General features: G+C 55.1%; 1 protein-coding gene across 3 annotated transcripts in view; it reads left to right on the top strand.

The window, feature by feature from the left end:
- zswim8 (zinc finger, SWIM-type containing 8) overlaps positions 1-21244 on the top strand; it is a 65202-nt gene that overhangs the window by 27352 nt on the left and 16606 nt on the right. For all 3 annotated transcript variants that reach the window (XM_055661622.1, XM_055661624.1, XM_055661623.1), the window contains exons 8-18: positions 731-851; positions 2913-3114; positions 5435-5610; positions 6841-7819; positions 9329-9460; positions 11189-11368; positions 11729-11912; positions 13993-14091; positions 16094-16218; positions 18428-18668; positions 19093-19245. In XM_055661622.1, the coding sequence (XP_055517597.1) occupies positions 731-851; positions 2913-3114; positions 5435-5610; positions 6841-7819; positions 9329-9460; positions 11189-11368; positions 11729-11912; positions 13993-14091; positions 16094-16218; positions 18428-18668; positions 19093-19245 (2592 nt within the window). The remainder of the gene's footprint in view (positions 1-730; positions 852-2912; positions 3115-5434; positions 5611-6840; positions 7820-9328; positions 9461-11188; positions 11369-11728; positions 11913-13992; positions 14092-16093; positions 16219-18427; positions 18669-19092; positions 19246-21244) is intronic.

Genomic DNA, 21244 nt, shown 5'->3' on the forward strand with positions numbered 1-21244 from the left:
CCCAATGGCGTTTAATTTTGTTGGTAAATTGGCTTGGTTTAAGTGTAAATTGTCCCCAGTGTGTGTGTGTAGGGGTAGTATTGATGTCTGGTCAGAGTGGACCTGGTGGGCCGAAGGGCCTGTTTCTGTGCCGTATCTCTGAACTAAACTGCAAGTGGTATTCCAAGTTGGGCCAATTAGGGCAGGGTGCACAACTGAAGGTTAGTAGACCCCCAGGAGGCCAATAGTCATGACTTGCCGGCACCGACATGTTTATCATTACCGCCTTGTCGCTAACTCAGCATTGCATCAGTGGCTGAGGTTTACTGAAACCTTGGTAACCAACACAGAATGAGATCATGCAGGAGTGGGGAATAGTGTAATTGGAATCACATGCAAACAGACCAAGCAAGAGATCATGCCCACGGGCTCTTCAGCTGGGGAAGAAAAGCTATTGAGCAAATAAAAAAAGGAATATCGATTGGATGTGTTATCGTCGATCAAATGTTTAGTGGACGAGCCGTGTGGTTCTCCGTTTAGATCTGGGTTGCTGTTGGGCAGTGGGTGTTGAGATGGGAGATTTTCTCTGGTGCCCGAGCACGAGGTGATGAATGATTCTCTGTACTGTGATCTGTGTGGTTGTGGAAGAAGGCAGCAGGGAGGGAACATGGTCCGCTCTGCTGCCAGCCTCCAGCTTTGCCCCTGTAGGAGACCTTAATCTCATTGTGCATTGCTTCATTGGTGTTGGCAGACCCAACAGCAGGGCCATCTGCCTCAGACCAGAGCACATGGTACCTTGATGAATCCACACTCAGTGACAACATCAAGAAAACCCTTCACAAGTTCTGCGGGCCATCTCCTGTTGTCTTCAGGTAACAATACTCCTTCTCCCCTCCATAACACTCCTCTCCTTCCCCAACTCCCCCTCCCCCCCATCCCTAACCTTCCCTCCCCTCCCCCCACCCTCCCCCCCCTCCCCCCCCATCCCTAACACTTCCCCCCCTCTCCCCCCCTCTCCCCCTTGCCCTCAACTCTCCCACTTCCTCCCCAACCCCCCCCCCCCCCCCCTAACATAGATTCATAGAAACATAGGTGCAGGAGTAGGCCATTCGGCCCTTCGAGCCTGCACCGCCATTCAATATGATCATGGTTGATCATCCAACTCAGTATCCCATCCCTGCCTTCTCTCCATACCCCCAGATCCCTTTAGCCCCAAGGGCCACATCTAACCTTCTTAAGTATAGCCAATGATCTGTGGCCTCAACTATCTTCTGTGGCAGAGAATTCCAGAGATTCACCACTCTCTGTGTGAAAAATGTTTTCCTCATCTCAACCCCTTAAGAATTTTGTAAGTTTCTATAAGATCCCCACTCAATCTTCTAAATTCTAGCGAGTACAAGCCGAGTCTATCCAGTCTTTCTTCATATGAAAGTCCTGCCATCCCAGGAATCAGTCTGGTGAACCTTCTCTATACTCCCTCTATGGCAAGAATGTCTTTCCTCAGATCAGGAGACCAAAACTGTACGCAATACTCCAGGTGTGGTCTCACCAAGGCCCTGTACAACTGCAGTAGAACCTCCCTGCTCCTAGACTCAAATCCTTTTGCCATGAAGCTAACACTTCCCTCCCCTCCCCCCCTTGCGCTCAACTCCTCCACTCCCTCCCCCACTGCCCCCTCAACCCCCAGTCCCTAACACCTCCCCTCCCCCCTCCCCCCCTCGTTGTTTAACCAGTTCCACAGCCAACACAAGGTACCCCTCTTGAGATCACGCCTTCCCCAGCCAACAGGGAACTTTGTTTAAAATTAAAATAAACGATACGATACGATAGGACTTTATTTATCCCAGGAAGGATATTGATCTGCCCACTGTCATAAAATACATGAAACATGAAATTAAAATGGCGAGTGGGAAGGCTCGGGGATGTGCAAAGATTATTCTGCAGGACCACAATCTTATTCAGAGTAAAACATATACACAAAACAGGTGCTGTGCAAAATGTTTCCCACATTCTCGGAGACTATACATACGTTTACACAATTATAACGTTTAGGCAATTGTAGCCCCCCAGGGGTGAAATTCCTTCCCTTATTTGAGGGGGGTCTCCACCATATCCCCCCCTAATGTCCAGCAGTGGAAGGACCCTCGAGCAGGAGACCACTTTGCCCGAGGTCATCTGTTGCTGGCCCGGATTGTCCCCGTTTTATATCGCCTCCAGTTATTCCATCCACTCCCCCCACTTTTAGTCTGAAGAAGGGCCCCAAACCCAAACGTCACCTATCCATGTTCTCCACAGATGCTGCCTGACCCGCTGAGTTACTCCAGCACTCTGTGTTTAACTTTGGTTTAATCCCTGGTTTTGCTGGCTTTCGAATGTCATAGTTTGGCTTAGATTATCATCTGTGGCTTGGTGGGTCACCCCTTTGCCTTGACTAGTACGGGTGTCAGCAGTTATGGGGAGAAGGCAGGAGAATGGGGTTGAAAGGGAGAGATAGATCAGCCATGATTGAATAGTGGAGTAGACTCGGGTCAAATGGCTACAACTTATGAACTTGTGAATTCTGCCCTTTGCCCCCTGCCCTTTTTGCCCCCTGCCCTTTGCCCCCTGCCCTTTTGCCCCCTGCCCTTTGCCCCCTGCCCTTTGCCCCCTGCCCTTTGCCCCCTGCCCTTTGCCCCCTGCCCCTTTGCTTTGCCCCCCCTGCCCTCTGCCCCTTGATCCCCCTCTGACCCCCTGCCCCCGGCTCTCTGCCCTCTGCCCCTTGCCCCCCGCCCCCCTTCCCCCCCGCCCCCCTTCCCCCCGCCCCCTGCCCCCCCTGCCCTCTGCCCCCTGCCCCCTGCCCTCTGCCCCCCCTGCCCCCTGCCCCCCGCCCCCTGCCCCCTGCCCCCTGCCCCCTGCCCCCTTGTTTCTCTAATCCATCCTTCCTCTCTTCACAGTGACGTTAACTCCTTGTACCTTTCATCAACGGAGCCACCAGCTGCGGCGGAGTGGGCTTGCCTCCTGCGTCCTCTGCGTGGCCGAGAACCCGAGGGCATCTGGAACCTTCTGTCCATTGTCCGTGAGATGTTTAAACGGCGCGACAGTAACGCAGCGCCCCTCCTGGAGATCCTCACTGACCAGTGCTTGACCTACGAGCAGGTAATGGCCGCCATGTTCTGCCCACTTAATCACCAAACGTACCAGCTCCTCGCTGGCTGAGCGGTCATCTCCAACGTGTGTTCATCGATCGACTGGCATGGAGGCTGGATGTGCTCAGCAGGTCAGGCTGCACAAGTGGGGAGAAGAATAGAGTCGGGTGTTTCGGGTCAAGGAGCTTGTAACAGCAGTACTGAAAACAAGATTAAAATAAGCTTCAACGTTCCCCGTGTGTCCGTGTTCCCCGTGTGTCCGTGTGTCCGTGTCCCCGTGTCCGTGTCCCCGTGTGTCCGTCCGTGTCCCCGTGTGTCCGCGTTCCCCGTGTGTCCGTGTTCCCCGTGTGTCCGCGTTCCCCGTGTGTCCATGTTCCCCGTGACGCCGTGTTTCCGTGTTCCCCGTGTGTCAGCGTTCCCCGTGTTTCCGTGTTCCCCGTGTGTCAGCGTTCCCCGTGTGTCCGCGTTCCCCGTGTGTCCGCGTTCCCCGTGTGTCCGCGCTCCCCGTGTGTCCGCGTTCCCCGTGTGTCGTGTCCGTGTCCCCCGTGTGTCCGTGTTCCCCGTGTGTCCGTGTTCCCCGCGTGTTCCCCGTGTGTCCGTGTTCCCCGTGTGTCCGTGTTCCCCGTGTGTCCGTGTTCCCCGTGTGTCAGCGTTCCCCGTGTGTCAGCGTGTCCCGTGTGTCCGTGTTCCCCGTGTGTCCGGGTTCCCCGTGTGTCCGGGTTCCCCGTGTGTCCGCGTTCCCCGCGTGTCCGCGTTCCCCGTGTCCGCGTTCCCCGTGTGTCCGTGTTCCCCGTGTGTCCGTGTTCCCCGTGTGTCCGCGTTCCCCGTGTTGTCCGCGCTCCCCGTGTGTCCGCGTTCCCCGCGTGTCCGTGTCCCCGTGTGTCCTTGTTCCCCGTGTGTCCGTGTTCCCCGTGTTGTCAGCGTTCCCCGTGTGTCCGTGTTCCCCGTGTGTCCGTGTTCCCCGTGTGTCCGTGTTCCCCGTGTGTCAGCGTTCCCCGTGTGTCAGCGTTCCCTGTGTGTCCGTGTTCCCCGTGTGTCCGTGTTCCCCGTGTGTCCGTGTTCCCCGTGTGTCCGTGTTCCCCGTGTGTCCGTGTTCCCCGTGTGTCCGTGTTCCCCGTGTGTCCGTGTTCCCCGTGTGTCCGTGTTCCCCGTGTTCCCCGTGTGTCCGTGTTCCCCGTGTGTGTCCGTGTTCCCCGTGTGTGTCCGTGTTCCCCGCGTGTCCGTGTTCCCCGCGTGTCCGTGTTCCCCGCGTGTCCGTGTTCCCCGCGTGGTCCGTGTTCCCCGCCCCCGTGGCCCCGTGTTCCCCCCCGCGTCCGGGTTTCCCCGCGTGTCAGCGTTCCCCGCGTGTCCGCGTTCCCCGCGTGTCCGGGTTCCCCGTGTGTCCCGGGTTCCCCGTGTGTCCGCGTTCCCCGCGTGTCCGTGTCCCCGTGTGTCCGTGTTCCCCGTGTGTCCGTGTTCCCCGTGTGTCCGTGTTCCCCGTGTGTCCGTCCCCGTGTGTTCCCCGTGTGTCCGTGTTCCCCGTGTGTCCATGTCCCCGTGTCCCCGTGTTCCCCGTGTTGTCCATGTCCCCGTGTGTCCGCGTTCCCCGTGTCCGTGTCCGCGGTGTCCGCGTTCCTCGTGTGTCCGCGTTCCTCGTGTGTCCGCGTTCCTCGTGTTTCCGCGTTCCCCGTTTGTCCGCGCTCCCCGTGTGTCCGCGTGTTCCCCGTGTGTGTCCGTGTTCCCCGTGTGTCCGTGTTCCCCGTGTGTCCGTGTTCCCCGTGTGTGTCCGTGTGTCCGTGTTCCCCGTGTGTGTCCGCGTTCCCCGTGTGTGTCCGTGTGTCCGCGTTCCTCGTGTGTCCGCGTTCCTCGTGTGTCCGCGTTCCTCGTGTGTCCGCGTTCCCCGTGTGTCCGCGTTCCCCGTGTGTCCGCGTTCCCCGTGTGTCCGTGTCCCCGTGTGTCCGCGTTCCCCGTGTCTCCGCGTTCCCCGTGCGTTCCCCGTGTCTCCGCGTTCCCCGTGTGTCCGCGTTCCCCGTGTATGTTTAAGACCCCGTAACCACGTGACAGATGGATTAGTATCCACACTTAATCATGAAGTCAGTGCCGGGCAAACTGGCCATTTGTGTTGGCGAGCCGGGAGATTGCAGACGCTGGAATCCTGCGCAAACGACCAGAAGTGTCGTCTGTCACACACCATACCACAAACATCCACCACAGCATTGTTCACTGTGGTGGAAGGCAACATAGTGTAGTCAGTCGTCCCTTCTTCCCACGTGGCCTGCACATGTTTACAATCGAGCGGTCCACAGATACGGGATAATAATGGGAATAACGTGGGGTTTTCCTCCCCGCAGATCATCGGCTGGTGGTACAGTGTGCGGACATCGGCATCGCACAGCAGTGCCAGCGGGCATACGGGCCGCAGTAACGGGCAGACGGAGGTGGCAGCGCACGCCTGTGCCAGCATGTGTGACGAGATGGTCGTATTGTGGAGGCTGGCCGTGCTGGACCCCACCATGAGCCCCCAAAGGTAAAACCCTTCACGTATCACAGTCAACGGCTGAGGCCCCGTGACTTGTGGTGTGCCTTCAGGGCCTGTCCCACTTGGTCATTTATTTTGGCGACTGCCGGCATCATTGACACGTATCAGGTCACCGTAAAATTCCCGGCGTGATCACGTAATGACGCGCGGTGCTTTTTCAAGTGTCGCAACATTTTTTTGTCGCCGATGGGTTTTGAAATGATCAAAATGTTTTGGCGACACTGATATGATGCCAGCAGTCGCCGAAAAAATCTCCAAGTGGGACAGGCCCTTCAGGGGTCAGTGCAAGTTTGTCATCCACGTCTCGTGACTGGGATGAGAACTCATAGGGCAGGGTTAGCAAGTTTGCAGGTGACACCAAAGTAGGTGGGATTGTAGGGAGCGAATATTGTTGTCGATAGTTGCAGCAGGATCATGGTCCCTTGGCCAGGGGGGGCTGAGGAAAGCTTGATGGAATTTTACACAGGGAAGTGTGAGGTGTAGCACAATGGAAGGCAGACCAGGCTGGGACCTTGACGGTTTACGGCTGGGCTCTGGGGACTGTTGTAGAGCAGTGGGGCCGCCGAGCGCAGGTAGATGGTTCCATGCAAGTTTGGTCACGGGCAGATAGGGAGTTAGAGAAGACGTTTTGCAGTATTTCTTGCAGCTTATAAGTGTGTAGGTGATTGGAGATCAGAGGGATCTGGGTGTTCTAGTGGTGCAGGAACCACAGATAGCTATCAGAATCTTCTCAGTAGTTAAGCAGGCAGGTTAGCCTTGATAGAAGAGGAGTCAGGGTTGTAGAATGCAGCAGATATTGTCCCAGTTGTGCAGGGTGATGGAGATGATACACATCAGGCACAGGTTTAGTCCCCGAGTACAATTGGATGCAGTTCATCCACCAGGCTAATGAGTTGTCCCATCCAATGAGGCTTGCTTTTGTGTGGGTCAAAGGTTGCTGTCTCACAGCGCCAGGGACCCGGGTTCCATCCTGACTACGGGTGCTGTCTGTGTGGAGTTTGCATGTTCTCTCCTGTGACCGTGTGGGTTTTTTTCCAGGAGGCCTGGTTTCATCCCACACGTGCAGGTTTGTAGGCTAGTTGGCTTGGTGTAATTGTCAATTGTTGCTAGTGGGTGTAGGATGGTGTTAGTGTGCGGGGATCGCTGGTCGGAGCGGACTGAAGGGCCTGTTTCCGTGTGAACTAACTAAGTGTCGCTGACTGGCTGCTGTCTTTACAGGAGGAAAGAGCTGTGTGCTCACCTGAGGCAGTGGCATCTGAAGGTGATAGAGATTGTGAAGAGGGGCCAGCATCGTAAATCACTGGACAAGCTGTTCCAGGGCTTCAAGCCGGCAGTGGAGGCTTGCTACTTCAGCTGGGAGGATGCGTTTCCCATCCCGGGCATCACCTACAACGGAGCGGAGAAGAAGACCTCATTCTGCTGGACCAAGGCCATGCAGCACAAGGGCAGCAAGCGGGCCGGTGAGGCGCAGGAGGTGGGCGGTGAAGCTCGGCTGCCCAAGGGTCAGGAGGTTGCGGGAGGCAAGGGGGGGCTGGGAGACAAGAACCGGAGCCCGCACGAGATGGCCGTGAGGCCGAAGGACAGCGGGGCCAAGAGGAAGGGTGGCTCGGATCCCTCGCGTGGCGGTGGGGGCACGGGCAGGCCGGTGGCGGACACGGACAAGCCCGTCTACAAGCTGAGCGCCAACAAGTGCAAACTGCCCCAGGCCAAGTTCACCACCGGCAAACACTCGGGCAAGAGGCGGACCAGCAGTGAGGACAGCTCGCTGGAGCCGGACCTGGCCGAGCTGGGCCTGGACGATGGCAATCTAGCCCTGGGCGCTGAGGCCTGCAACACCTTCGACTTCGACGACCCGGCCAACAGCTACAAGGACCTGTACCCCGACGAGACCGAGGGCTTCTTCCCCGAGAGCTACGAGCAGGACACCAGCAGCGGGCCCTCCAACAGGCCAAGCAGCAAGCAGGCGGACGGAGCCAGCAATGGGGAGCAGGCGGCCCTTCCTCCACCCGAACTCTTGTCCAAACGGCTACACACAGAGGCTTCAGACGGGCCTGTCGCTGGGGATGATGACTACCAAGTCTATTACCTCAATCCCCAGGAAGTTGCCCAAGGGGATGAAAAACCAGAGGAGTGCAATGACGAGGAACACGACATCTTCGCTGGATTGAAGCCTCTCGATCAGGAGAATCGAATGGAGGTATTTCCCCTTTACTCGTCAATAAATGTTGCTTACGTCTGATGAAATGCTTGCACTAAACATTATTCCCTTATGTATCTGTACACGGTAAATAGAAACATAGAAACATAGAAATTAGGTGCAGGAGTAGAGGCCATTCGGCCCTTCGAGCCTGCACCGCCATTCAATATGATCATGGCTGACCATCCAACTCAGTATCCTGTACCTGCCTTCTTTCCATACCCCCTGATCCCTATAGCCCCAAGGGCCACATCTAACTCCCTCTTAAATATGGCCAATGAACTGTGGCCTCAACTACCCTCTGTGGCAGAGAGTTCCAGAGATTCACCACTCTCTGTGTGAAAAAAGTTCTTCTCATCTCGGTTTTAATGGATTTCCCCCTTATCCTTAAGCTGTGACCCCTTGTCCTGGACTTCCCCAACATCGGGAGCAATCTTCCTGCATCTAGCTCGATTGTAATCATGTATTGTCTTTCTGCCGACTGGTTAGGGTTAGGGGTCCCCCATAATGTTGGGGGACCTGTTGGGGGGGTGACTGTAGTTCCCATAGTGCGTTCGGCCACTGAACTGTGACTGACGGTGTTTAAGAAGGAACTGCAGATGCTGGTTTAAATCGAAGATAGACATAAAGTGCTGGAGTAACTCAGCGGGACAGGCAGCATCTCTGGAGAGAAAGAATGGGATTAAGAACATAGACATTGCAAGTTCAAATTCTAACACAACAACAATAAAAATGTCTAAAGTGTTAAATTAAACAATTCAACAGATGACATAAAAGATTGAACATTTTGCGTAGAATTTACAGCACAGGATGAGGCACTTCGGCTGCACAATATCTGTGCTGATGCCCAGGGCAAGTGGTCCATATCCCTCCATTCCCTGCATCTCCATGTGCCCTATCCACAAATCTCTTCTTACAAATGTTCCCGATGTTGGGGGAGTCCAGAACCAGGGGTCACACAGTTTAAGAATAAGGGGTAGACCATTTAGGACTGAGATGAGGAGAAACGTTTTCACCCAGAGAGTTGTGAATCTGTGGAATTTTCTGCCACAGAAGACACTGGAGGCCAATTCACTGGATGTTTTCAAGAGAGAGTTAGATTTAGCTCTTAAGGCTAAAGGATTCAAGGGATACGGGGAGAAAGCAGGAACGGGGTACTGATTTTGGATGATCAGCCATGATCATATTGAATGACGGTGCGGGCTCAAAGGGCTGAATGGCTTACTCCTGCACCTATTGTCTATGTTTCTTTGTATGTGCCTTATGAAACACCCCCAACACAGTGTTTCAGGAACTCGCCACCCTCTGTGTGGGGGAAACAAAACTTCTTTGCATATCTGCTGGTCGGCATGGACTCGGTGGGCCGAAGGGCCTGATTCCATGCTGTATCTCCCAAACTCTGGTGGAGGATAGGAGGGAGAAGGTCTTTGCTTGTGGTGCCATGATGTCAACCTGCGTTGGGTAAATTCCAGACCAGTTGCCGGTGTAACGTGACCCTCTCTACCTCAGGTCCTGTTTGCCTGTGCAGAGGCTCTGTACGCCCACGGCTACAACAATGAGGCTTGCCGACTGGCCATCGACCTGGCCAGGGATCTCTTGGCCAATCCTCCCGACCTGAAGGTGGAACAGCCACAAACTAAGGTGAGAAAATACCGCAACGGTCAAATGATTCTCTTGGATAAATGGATGGATGGATGGATGGATGGATGGATAGATGGATGGATGGATGGATGGATGGATGGATGGATGGATGGATAGATGGATGGATGGATGGATGGATGGATGGATAGATGGATGGATGGATGGATGGATGGATGGATGGATGGATGGATGGGCGGATGGATGGATGGATGGATAGATGGATGGATGGATGGATAGATGGATGGATGGATGGATGGATGGATGGATGGATGGATGGATGGATGGATGGATGGATGGATGGATGGATGGATGGATGGATGGATGGATGGATGGATGGATGGATAGATAGATAGATAGATGGATGGATGGATAGATGGATAGATGCATAGATAGATGGAGAGGGGGAGAGATGGAGTTTGTACGTTCTCCTCATGAACTGTGTGGGTTTTCTCCGAGATCTTCAGTTTTTCTCCCCACACACCTAAGACGTGCAGGTTTGTAGGTTAATTGGCTTGGTGTAATTGTAAATTGTCCCCAGTGTGTGTAGGGCAGTGCCAGTGTGCGGGGGTCGCTGGTCGGCACGGACTCGGTGGGCCGATGGGCCTGTTTTCGCGCTGTATCTCTAAACTAAACTAAAAATGATGTGTTTTTCTATTATTCTGTTTCATCACCAACTTACAGAATATTTTACGTGCATTATGAGTTTTGAACAACAACGCATAGCTAGAATGCATTGGTCTGCATTGAGGGAGTGGCTTATTGAGTTTTTTTGATGGTGTAATGAGAAGGATTGTGGGCAGATCTGTAGATGTTGTCTATATGGATCTCAGCAAGACATTTGACATTGTACTCTCCAATAATCTCCAATCCTGACGTCGTACAGATGAATCTCGTCATCACACTGTCCAATACATGGGGCATGTTGGTCTGCGTTGGCTCTGGGGCCTGTTTCCACGCTATATGGCTCAATATGTCTCCAGCCGGCTGTATGTCAAAGGGCTTTATCTGTAGCAAAGATAGACACAAAGTGCAGAAGTAAAGGGCTGGTCCGACGAGCATGCGACTCCATGCGGCAAGCGCGTGGTTGCTCGTGGGGCCGGTCCCACTTCGATCGTCGGAGCCGTATGGAGTTGTGCGGAGCTGGTCCCGACATCGCACGGGGCTCCGAAAAACTGACCGTGTTTAAAAAAATTCCACGCGGCAACGGCCCGCCGGCCCGCAGCCGCCATCGACGCCGTATGCACCGTCTCGACGGGCGTACGCAGCGTCTCGACACCGTACGCACGTCTTGACGCCGTACGTCATGCGCGAACTTCCCGTGGACTTCGCTCAAACTTCACGTCACTCACTCTAACTCCGCGCGGTTCCAGTTTGGTCGCGCTTGCCGCATGCAGGTCGTATGTTCGTGGGACAGGCCCTTTACTCAGCAGGTCAGGCAGCACCTCTGGTGAAAAATGGAAGGTGAGAAAAGCCAGGCTTTATCTACACCAGGGGTGTCAAACTCATTTTAGGTCTCGGGCAAAACGCGACCTCGTGCTCGCCGAACCGCGCTGCGCACGCAGCCTGCTCTGGCATCGTGGAAATCATCCCGCGGGCCGGATCTGACCCCTTTGTGGGCCACATCCGGCCCGCGGGCCGCGAGTTTGACATCCCTGATCTAGACTAGGCCTGGTGTAGAATTTGATTGAAAAATGCTGAATTGGAACCAATGTTGTGTTTCTCTTCCAGGGCAAGAAGAACAAAGTTTCGACTCACAAACAGACTCTGATTGCAACCAATACCCTGGCCAAAGCAGCCTTCCTGTTGGTGGTCCTGAGTGAGAGACTGGAGCTACATAACCTGGCCTACTGCATAGGCATGTTCTCCCTGGAGCTGCAGAGACCACCAGCATCAACAAAAGCCCTGGAGGTAAGCAAGGCTCAGACATCTAGCACCGCCATGGACCTTTGTTCAGCCTATATCCACCTACTAGCTGCCAGGGTTTGACCAGTCCCGTCCTCTCTTCCAGCTTTCTCTCCCCTCCCGCCCCCCGACATCAGTCTGAAGAAGGGTCCCGACCCGAAATGTCACCCATTCCTTCACTTCATAGATGCTGCCTCACCCGCTGAGTTACTCCAGCATTTTGTCTACCTAAGAATCTGTTAATCCCCACCTTAAAAATATCCCCGGACTTGTCCTCTGCAGCCGCCTGTGGCAGAAGAGGAGAAAGCCACGGTGTGATCTGATCGTAAATGTCCTCGTTACATTGTTCCCCCCCCCGGCGTCCAGGTTAAACTTGCGTACCAGGAATCGGAAATCGTGGCGCTGTTGAAGAAGATTCCTCTGGGGATCATTGAGATGAACACCATCCGTGAAAGGGCGGAGCAGCTGCGAGAGGGGAACTTGTGCGACTACAGGCCGGTGCTGCCCCTCATGCTGGCCAGCTTCATCTTTGATGTCCTGTGTACACCAGGTAACCGGTCCCACCTCGTCAGTGTATTGGCCAGAGTATGCAGGTGCCCGTGTGGGTGACCTCTAGTGGGTGACCTCTAGTGGGTGACCCCTAGTGGGTGACCCCGTGCGTGGGTGGGTGACCCCGTGCGTGTGGGTGGGGGCCCCGTGCGTGTGGGTGGATGACCCCCGTGCGTGTGGGTGGATGACCCCGTGCGTGTGGGTGGATGACCCCGTGCGTGTGGGGGGGTGACCCCCGTGCGTGTGTGGGGTGACCCCGTGCGTGTGTGGGGGTGACCCCGTGCGTGTGTGGGGGTGACCCCCGTGCGTGTGTGAGGGTGACCCCGTGCGTGTGGGGGGTGACCCCGTGCGTGTGGGTGGATGACCCCGTGCGTGTGGGTGGATGACCCCGTGCGTGTGGGGGTGACCCCGTGCGTGTGTGGGGGTGACCCCGTGCGTGTGTGGGGGTGACCCCGTGCGTGTGTGGGGGTGACCCCGTGTGTGTGGGGGTGACCCCGTGCGTGTGGGTGGGTGACCCCGTGCGTGTGGGTGGGTGACCCCGTGCGTGTGTGGGGGGGGTGACCCCGTGCGTGTGTGGGGGTGGGTGACCCCGTGCGTGTGGGGGGTGACCCCGTGCGTGTGTGGGGGTGGGTGACCCCGTGAGTGTGGGGGGGTGGGTGACCCCGTGAGTGTGGGGGGTGACCCCGTGAGTGTGGGGGTGACCCCGTGAGTGTGTGGGTGGGTGACCCCGTGCGTGTGTGGGGGTGACCCCGTGCGTGTGGGGGTGTGACCCCGTGTGCGTGGGGGTGACCCCGTGCGTGTGTGGGGTGTGACCCCGTGCGTGTGGGGGTGGGTGACCCCGTGCGCGTGTGGGGGTGACCCCGTGCGCGTGTGGGGGTGACCCCGTGCGCGTGTGGGGGGTGACCCCGTGCGTGTGGGTGGGGGTGACCCCGTGCGTGTGGGGGGGTGACCCCGTGCGTGTGTGGGGGTGACCCCGTGAGTGTGGGTGGGTGACCCCGTGCGTGTGGGGGGGGTGACCCCGTGCGTGTGGGGGGGTGACCCCGTGGTGTGGGGGGGTGACCCCGTGCGTGGGGGGGGTGACCCCGTGCGTGTGGGGGGGTGACCCCGTGCGTGTGTGGGGGTGACCCCGTGCGTGTGGGGGGGTGACCCCGTGCGTGTGGGGTGGGTGATCCCGTGCGTGTGTGGGGGTGACCCCGTGTGTGTGTGTGGGTGACCCCGTGCGTGTGTGGGGGTGACCCCGTGCGTGTGTGGGGGTGACCCCGTGCGTGTGGGGGGGTGACCCCGTGCGTGTGTGTGGGGGTGACCCCGTGCGTGTGTGGGGGTGACCCCGTGCGTGTGTGGGGGTGACCCCGTGCGTGTGTGGGGGTGACCCCGTGCGTGTGGGTGGGTGACCCCGTGCGTGTGGGTGGGTGACCCCGTGCGTGTGTGTGGGGGGGTGACCCCGTGCGTGTGTGGGGGTGACCCCGTGCGTGTGTGGGTGACCCCGTGCGTGTGTGGGGGGGTGACCCCGTGCGTGTGACCCCGTGCATGTGGGTGGGTGGGTGACCCCGTGCGTGTGGGAGGGTTACCCCGTGCGTGTGTGGGGGTGACCCCGTGAGTGTGTGTGGGTGACCCCGTGCGTGTGGGGGGGTGACCCCGTGCGTGTGTGGGGGTGACCCCGTGCGTGTGGGGGTGTGGGTGGGTGACCCCGTGCGTGTGTGGGTGGGTGACCCCGTGTGTGGGGGTGGGTGACCCCGTGCGTGTGTGGGGGTGACCCCGTGCGTGTGTGTGGGTGACTCTATGCGTGTGGGGGTGGGTGACCCCGTGCGTGTGTGGTGGTGACCCCGTGTGTGTGGGTGGGTGACCCCGTGTGGTGTGGGGTGGGTGGGTGACCCCGTGCGTGTGGGTGGGTTACCCCGTGTGTGTGTGGGGGTGACCCCGTGAGTGTGGGTGGGTGACCCCGTGCGTGTGGGGGGGTGACCCCGTGCGTGTGTGGGTGACCCCGTGCGTGTGGGGGGGTGACCCCGTGCGTGTGGGGGGGTGACCCCGTGCGTGTATGGGGGTGACCCTATGTGTGTGATTGACCTCTGCTCCTTTCACAGTGGTCTCGCCGACGGGGTCGAGACCCCCGAGCCGGAATCGTAACAACGAGATGCCTGGCGATGAGGAGCTTGGTTTCGAGGCGGCTGTGGCAGCTCTGGGTGAGTGGAACTCCATCCCCAGTAAACGTTGGCGATCAACTTTGTGGCGTCACAGACACGTACAGCACGGAAACAGGCCCTTCAGCCCAACCTGCCCACACCGACCAACATGCCCCCATCTACACTAGTCCCACCTGCCTGTCTTTGACCCATATCCCCCTACACCTGTCCTATCCATGTACCTGTCTAAATGAATCTTCTAACATTATGATAGATAGTGCCTCTAAATGAAAATGCACACCTCTAGATTCAGGTGTAGGTTCTTCCCAGCAGTTGTCAGGCAACTGAACCATCCTCTCACCAACTAGAAAGTTGCTCTTGCCTCCCAACTACCAAATTATGATACCTGTCTAAATGTTTGGTAAATATTGTGATAGTCCCATCCTCAACTACCTCCTCCGGCAGCTCGTTCCATACACCCACCGCCCTTTGTATAAGGTCGCCATTACACTTTACCCATATCCTGTGGTTCGATCCCGACTACGGGTGCTGTCTGTACGGAGTTTGGACGTTCTGCCCGTGACCTGCGAGGGTTTTCTCAATGATCTTCGGTTTCCTCCCACACTCTAAAGACGTACAGGTTTGTAGATTAATTGGCTTGGTATAAGTGTAAACTGTCTCTAGTGTGTGTAGGATAGTGTTAATGTGCGGGGATTGCTGGTCGGTGCGGACTCGGTGTGCCGATGTGCGTGTTTCCGCGCTGTATCTCTAAACTAAACTCTTGACTCCCCTTGCATCCTAAAGACGTGTGGGTTTGTGGGTTAATTGGCTTCTGTAGATTGTCCCTACTCTGTCGGGAGTGGATGAGAATGTGGGATACCATAGACCTAGTGTGAACCAAAGATTATAGAGCAGAGCAAGATGCGCCACTCTGCGAGAAAACAGCGTAGTATGACATGCCGCCATTTTATTGAGCTGCAATTTACAATAATTAATATTAACAATAATATTAAATAGATATGTGAAGTGATCGATGCTACATAAAACACTGTTGGCACCAAAGATACTAGAGGAGCATTGCCCGCTGCCTCGGGAGCGCCCACCACGGGCAAACGCTTGAGGCTCTCACGCCGGCCGCCATCATCTGGCATCGGGGGGACCGACCGAGAATCAGTCCTGGATCAACTCAAGAGTGGAGGAAACGTCCTCTTTCCCCAAAGATATTAGAGGAGCCTCCAGTATAGCCATAGAGGGAGTGCAGAGAAGGTTCACCAGACTGATTCCTGGGATGTCAGGACTGTCTTATGAAGAAAGACTGGATAGACTTGCTTTATACTCTCTAGAATTTAGGAGATTGAGGGGGGGATCTTATGGAAACTTACAAAATTCTTAAGGGGTTGGACAGGCTAGATGCAGGAAGATTGCTCCCGATGTTGGGGAAGTCCAGGACAAGGGGTCACAGCTTAAGGATAAGGGGGAAATCCTTTAAAACTGAGATGAGAAGAACTTTTTTCACACAGAGAGTGGTGAATCTCTGGAACTCTCTGCCACAGAGGGTAGTCGAGGCCAGTTCATTGGCTATATTTAAGAGGGAGTTAGATGTGGCCCTTGTGGCTAAGGGGATCAGAGGGTATGGAGAGAAGGCAGGTACGGGATACTGAGTTGGATGATCAGCCATGATCATATTGAATGGCGCAGGCTCGAAGGGCCGAATGGCCTACTCCTGCACCTAATTTCTATGTTTCTATGTATATTTTGCTCTTCCCTGCGACCTGATGTACGAGCAGATTGTCCTTCCCCGCTACCAAAGATTTGGCATAAACAAATGGCGGCCGTGACGTTCCGTTACGTACTACAGGTCAGTCCATTGGATTTGGGAGGAGTGGGTCTATCTTGCTCTGATCTATAATCTTTGGTGTGAACAGGCGATGGATGGATGGACTCAAGTGCGGGCAGCCATGCTGTATCTCTACATTAAATCCCCAACATGCTGCATGTGGTAGCTCTGTAAAGCAAGGTTTGTTGTAATGAGACTTGCTCCATCTCCATTGGTGTACCTCAGGCATGAAGACCACGGTGAGTGAGGCCGAGCACCCCTTGTTATGTGAAGGGACCCGGAGAGAGAAAGGAGACCTGGCACTTGCCCTCATGATCACCTACAAAGATGACCAAGCCAAGCTCAAAAAAGTAAGTACCGTGGTCCTAACATCACGCGATGGGCCGAATGGCCTAATTCTGCTCCTATCAGGTCTACTCCGCCATTCAATCATGGCTGATCTATCTCTCCCTCCTACCCCCATTCTCCTGCCTTCTCCCCATAACCCCTGACACCCGCACTAATCAGGAATCTATCTATCTCTGCCTTAAATATATCCACTGACTTGTGGCCTCCACAGCCTTATGTGGCAAAGAATTCCACAGATTCACCACCCTCTGGCCACTAGTTCATGCGTTGAATGTTATGCTGTAACAACATTTAAAAGACATTTATACATGTACTTTCATATTATAGTATTGTTTATCATTGTCACGTGTACCGAGGTACAGTGAAAAGCTATTGTGTTGCGTGCTATCCAGTCAGCGGCAAGACTATACATGATTACAATTGAGCCATTTACAGTGTACAGATACAGGATAAATGGAATAACGCTTAGTGCAAGACAAAGTCAGGTTAAAGATAGTTCGAGGGTCTCCAATGAGGTAGCTGGGTGGTCAGGACCACTTTTAGTTGTTGATAGGATGGTTCAGTTGCCTGATAACAGCCGGGAAGATAGTCTTTGCTCGCAGCATAGAAGGTACAGTTAAAGTCCAAACAATGCTTTCCTGGGTGATCTGGAAGCATTGACCCTTTCCTCAGATCACCTGGAAACTTCCAAGCTCTTGTGCGGCGTTTCTCTAAAGACTGCGCCATCCACCTGCACGAAACCATGTGCGCGCAAAAACTCTCTCTTCATGTGTCGGTGAAGTCACATCAGTAATTGCAGCCACTTTGATGACTTGGCGAGCTCTCTGAACCACTTTACCCAACCCTATCTGTGGAATTCTCTGCCTCAGAGGGCGGTGGAGGCCGGTTCTCTGGATGCTTTCAAGAGAGAGCTAGATAGGGCTGTTAAAGATAGCGGAGTCAGGGGATACGGGGAGAAGGCAGGAACGGGGTACTGATTGGGGATGATCAGCCATGATCACATTAAATGGCGGTGCAGGCTCGAAGGGCCGAATGGCCTACTCCTGCACCTATTGTCTATTGTTTATCAAAAAACATTTGGACAGGTGCATGGATAGGGATGGTTGGGAGAGAAGTGAGGTAAATGCAGGCAGGTGGGACCTAGTGTAGATGGGATATGTTGGTCAGTGTGGGCATGGGGCCTGTTCCCATGGTGTATGGTTCTATAGGACCATAATACTCTCTATTGGACAATATGCCTTGACTGGCTCTATGTGGCTCTATATGGCTGGTTAGCCCCCTTATGGCTGTGTGGCCCTATATGACTATGCGCATCTACACGCCCGTATACGGCGCTAAGCGATGCTATATGACGCTATAATTCTTAAATCCTTACACTGGCTCCCTGTGTCAGAAAATTGATTTTAAAATCCTGCTGCTCACCTATAAATCACTGCATGGTTTAGGACCAAAGTATATCACTGACATGCTTCCACTATATAAGCCTTCTAGACCGCTAAGATCTTCTGAGACCAATCTGTTAGTGATTCCCAGAGTAAATACAAAACATGGGAAAGCAGGATTTAGTTACTATGCAACAAATAGCTGGAATAAACTTCCTGAAGATTTAAGACTTGCCCCAACTTTGACCACTTTTAAAACAAGACTGAAAACTTTAATGTTTACTTTAGCTTTCAGCTAAATCTTAACTACATTGCACTTTTAACTTTTGCACTTTTTATAATGCATTTTTAATTTTGCTTTTCTTTTCTTTTAGTTCTATTTTATTTCATTTTATTATTTCATTTTATTGTATGACATGTTTTTATTGGCTATATTTAAGAGGGAGTTAGATGTGGCCCTTGTGGCTAAGGGGATCAGGGGGTATGGAGAGAAGGCAGGTACGGGATACTGAGTTGGATGATCAGCCATGATCATATTGAATGGCGAATGGTGCAGGCTCGAAGGGCCGAATGGCCTCTACTCCTGCACCTAATTTCTATTTTTCTATGTTTTATGTGAAGTACTTTGAGTCTGCCTCGTGTATGAAATGTGCTCTATAAATAAAGTTGCCTTGCCTTGCCTATACCACTCTATGTGCATCCACACAGCTCCACATACCACTATGCGACTCTATATGGCCCTATATGACTCTCACTCACTCCCGCAGCCCAGTGAAGCCTAGTGGCAGTGCCGGCTGTTCACCAGTGAGTACATTTTCTCTGCCTGTAGATCCTGGACAAGCTGTTGGATCGGGAGAGCCAGACCCACAAACCCCAGACCCTCAGCTCCTTCTACTCGTCCAGCAAGCCCCTGCCTGCCAGCCAGAAGTCCCCGTCCAAGCACGGCTCCCAGACCGCGGCCAACGTCCAGCAGGTGACCAGCGCCGCGTCCACCGCACAGACGGCCGGTGTGGCCACCCCGGCTCACAACACCGCCGCCTCCGACAACTTTCCAGAAGGTTCTGCTCAAGGTATGTACTCCAACCCCTCCATTCATTAATCTACTAACATTCATTCAGTCGGATTATTGACACATGGCACAGTAAAAAAATAATTGTTATTAAGAAATTCATGTTTGTATTTATGTTTTATTTAATTTTCTGCGTCATTTGATTTTGTTTCTAAGATTTAATTGCAAAAAATAATTGAAATATTATCAATTTGGATATTGGATATTGATTTGGTTCAGATTCTCAGTGGCTCTTTGGCTGTTGTTACTATATGGTGCATGTCCCTTCTAGGTTAGTTTATTGTCACCTGTAACGAGGTACAGTGAAAAGCTTAGTGCTGCGTGCATCTACATGTCCTAGATGTTTAACTCGTTCTCCTCCGCTCCACCTAATGTTCCTCCCTGAGTGTCATTTGCTCATTCATGTCCTGTGACTTCACCTGCAGAGAATGCTCAGCGGGCCCCCAGCGAGCCCCCGAGCGAGTCCGGAACCTTCCGGCAGGAGGGCAAGATCCCGAGCAGACTGACGCTCGGCAGCAGAGGCGGCTACAATGGCCGGTGTTGGGGATCACCTGTCCGGCAGAAGAAGAAGCACACAGGTACGTGCGTGAGGTCTCCCCTCTCCCCCTGATCTTCCCCCCTCCCTCCCCTCTCCCCCCCTCTCCCCCCCTCCTCTCCTCTCCCCCTCTCCCTCCTCTCCCCCTCTCCCCCTCTCTCCCCTCTCCCCCTCTCCCCCCCCTCCCCCTCTAAACCCCCCCCCCCCCTCTCCCCCTCCCCCCTCTCCCTCCCCTCCCCCCCTCCCCCCTCCCCCCCTCTCCCCCCTCTCCCCCCCTCCCCCCCCCCTCCTCCCCCCCTCCCCCCCCTCTCCCTCCCCCTCTCCCCCCTCCCCCCCCCCTCCCTCCCTCTTCTTCTCCCCCCCTCCCCCCTCTCCCCCCCCTCCCCCCCCTCCCCCCTCCCCTCCCCTCCCTCCCCCCCTCTCCCCCTCTCCCCCCCTCTCCCTGCTCCCCCCCCCCTCTCCCTCCCCCCTCTCCCCCCTCCCCCCTCTCCCCCCCCCCCCCCTCCCCTCTCCCTCTCCCTCCCCCCCTCTCCCCCCTCCCCCCTCCCCCCCTCTCCTCCCCCCTCTCCCCCCCTCTCCCCCTCTCCCCCCCTCTCCCCCTCCCCCTCTCCCCCTCTCCCCTCTAACCCTCCCTCTCTCTCCCCCTCTCCTCTCCTCTCTCTTCTCCCCCCCTCCCTCTCCCCCTCTCTCTCCCCCCCCCTCTCTCCCCCCCTCTCCCCCCCTCCCCCTCTCCCCCTCTCCCCCTCCCCCTCTTCTCTCTCGCCCCCTCCTCCCCTCTCTCCCCTCTCCCCTCTCTCCCCCCTCCCCTCTCCCTCTCCCTCCCTCCCCCCCCCCTCTCCCCCTCTCTCCCCCCTCCCCCCTCTCTCCCCCTCCCTCCCTCTCCCCCTCTCGCCCCCCCCCTCCCCCCCTCTCGCCCCCCTCTCCCCCCTGCCCCCTCTCCCCCTGTGGGTCAGAGGGGGTCTGTGGGTTCTGGGGCAGGTGCGACAATCACCCCTTGTCTCTCTTATAGAGTCACAGTGAAAGAGTGGCAACTTGCCCACACCAGCCAACAATGTCCCATCTACACTAGTCCCACCTGCCTGCGCTTGGTCCATATTCCTCCAAACCTGTCCTATCCATGTACTGTCCAACTGTTGGGATAGTCCCTCAACTACCTCCTCCAGCAGCTTGTTCCATGCATCCATGAAAAAGTTACCCCTCGGATTATTAGTAAATCTTTTCCCTTCACCTTGAACCTGTCCCCTCTGGTCCTCGATTCCCCTACTCTGAGTAAAATACTCTGTGCATCTGCCCGATCTATTCCTCTCATGATTTTATACACCTCTATAAGATCTCCCCTCATCCTCCTGCGCTCCATGGAATAGAGACCCAGCCTACACAACCTCTCCCTGTAGCTCACACCCTCTAGTCCTGGCAACATCCACGTAAATCTTCTCTGAACCCTTTCAACCATGGCACCATATTTCCTATAACATGGTGCCCAGAACTGTACACTGTGTGTGTGACAATAGACAATAGGTGCAGGAGCAGGCCATTCGGCCCTTCGAGCCAGCATCGCCATTCAATGTGATTATGGCTGATCATCCACAATCAGTACCCCGTTCCTGCTTTCCTGACTCGGCTTGTACTCGCTAGAATTTAGAAGATTGAGGGGGGGGGGGGATCTTGTAGAAACGTACAAAATTCTTAAGGGGTTGGACAGGCTAGATGCGGGAAAATTGTTCCCGATGTTGGGGAAGTCCAGAACTAGGGGTCACAGTTTAAGGATAAGAGGGAAGGTACACAAAATTGCTGGAGAAACTCAGCGGGTGCAGCAGCATCTATGGAGCGAAGGAAATAGGCGACGTTTCGGGCCGAAACCCTTCTTCAGTTTTGCAAGGATAAGAGGGAAAATCTTTTAGGACCGAGATGAGGAAAATCATTTTTCACACAGAGAGTGGTGAATCTGTGGAATACTCTGACACAGAAGGTAGTTGAGGCCACACAGTCATTGGCTATATTTAAGATGGAGTTAGATGTGGCCCTTGTGGCTAAAGGGATCA

This window comes from Leucoraja erinacea, chromosome 34 (assembly GCF_028641065.1).
Source record: "Leucoraja erinacea ecotype New England chromosome 34, Leri_hhj_1, whole genome shotgun sequence".
NCBI lineage: Eukaryota > Metazoa > Chordata > Chondrichthyes > Rajiformes > Rajidae > Leucoraja > Leucoraja erinaceus.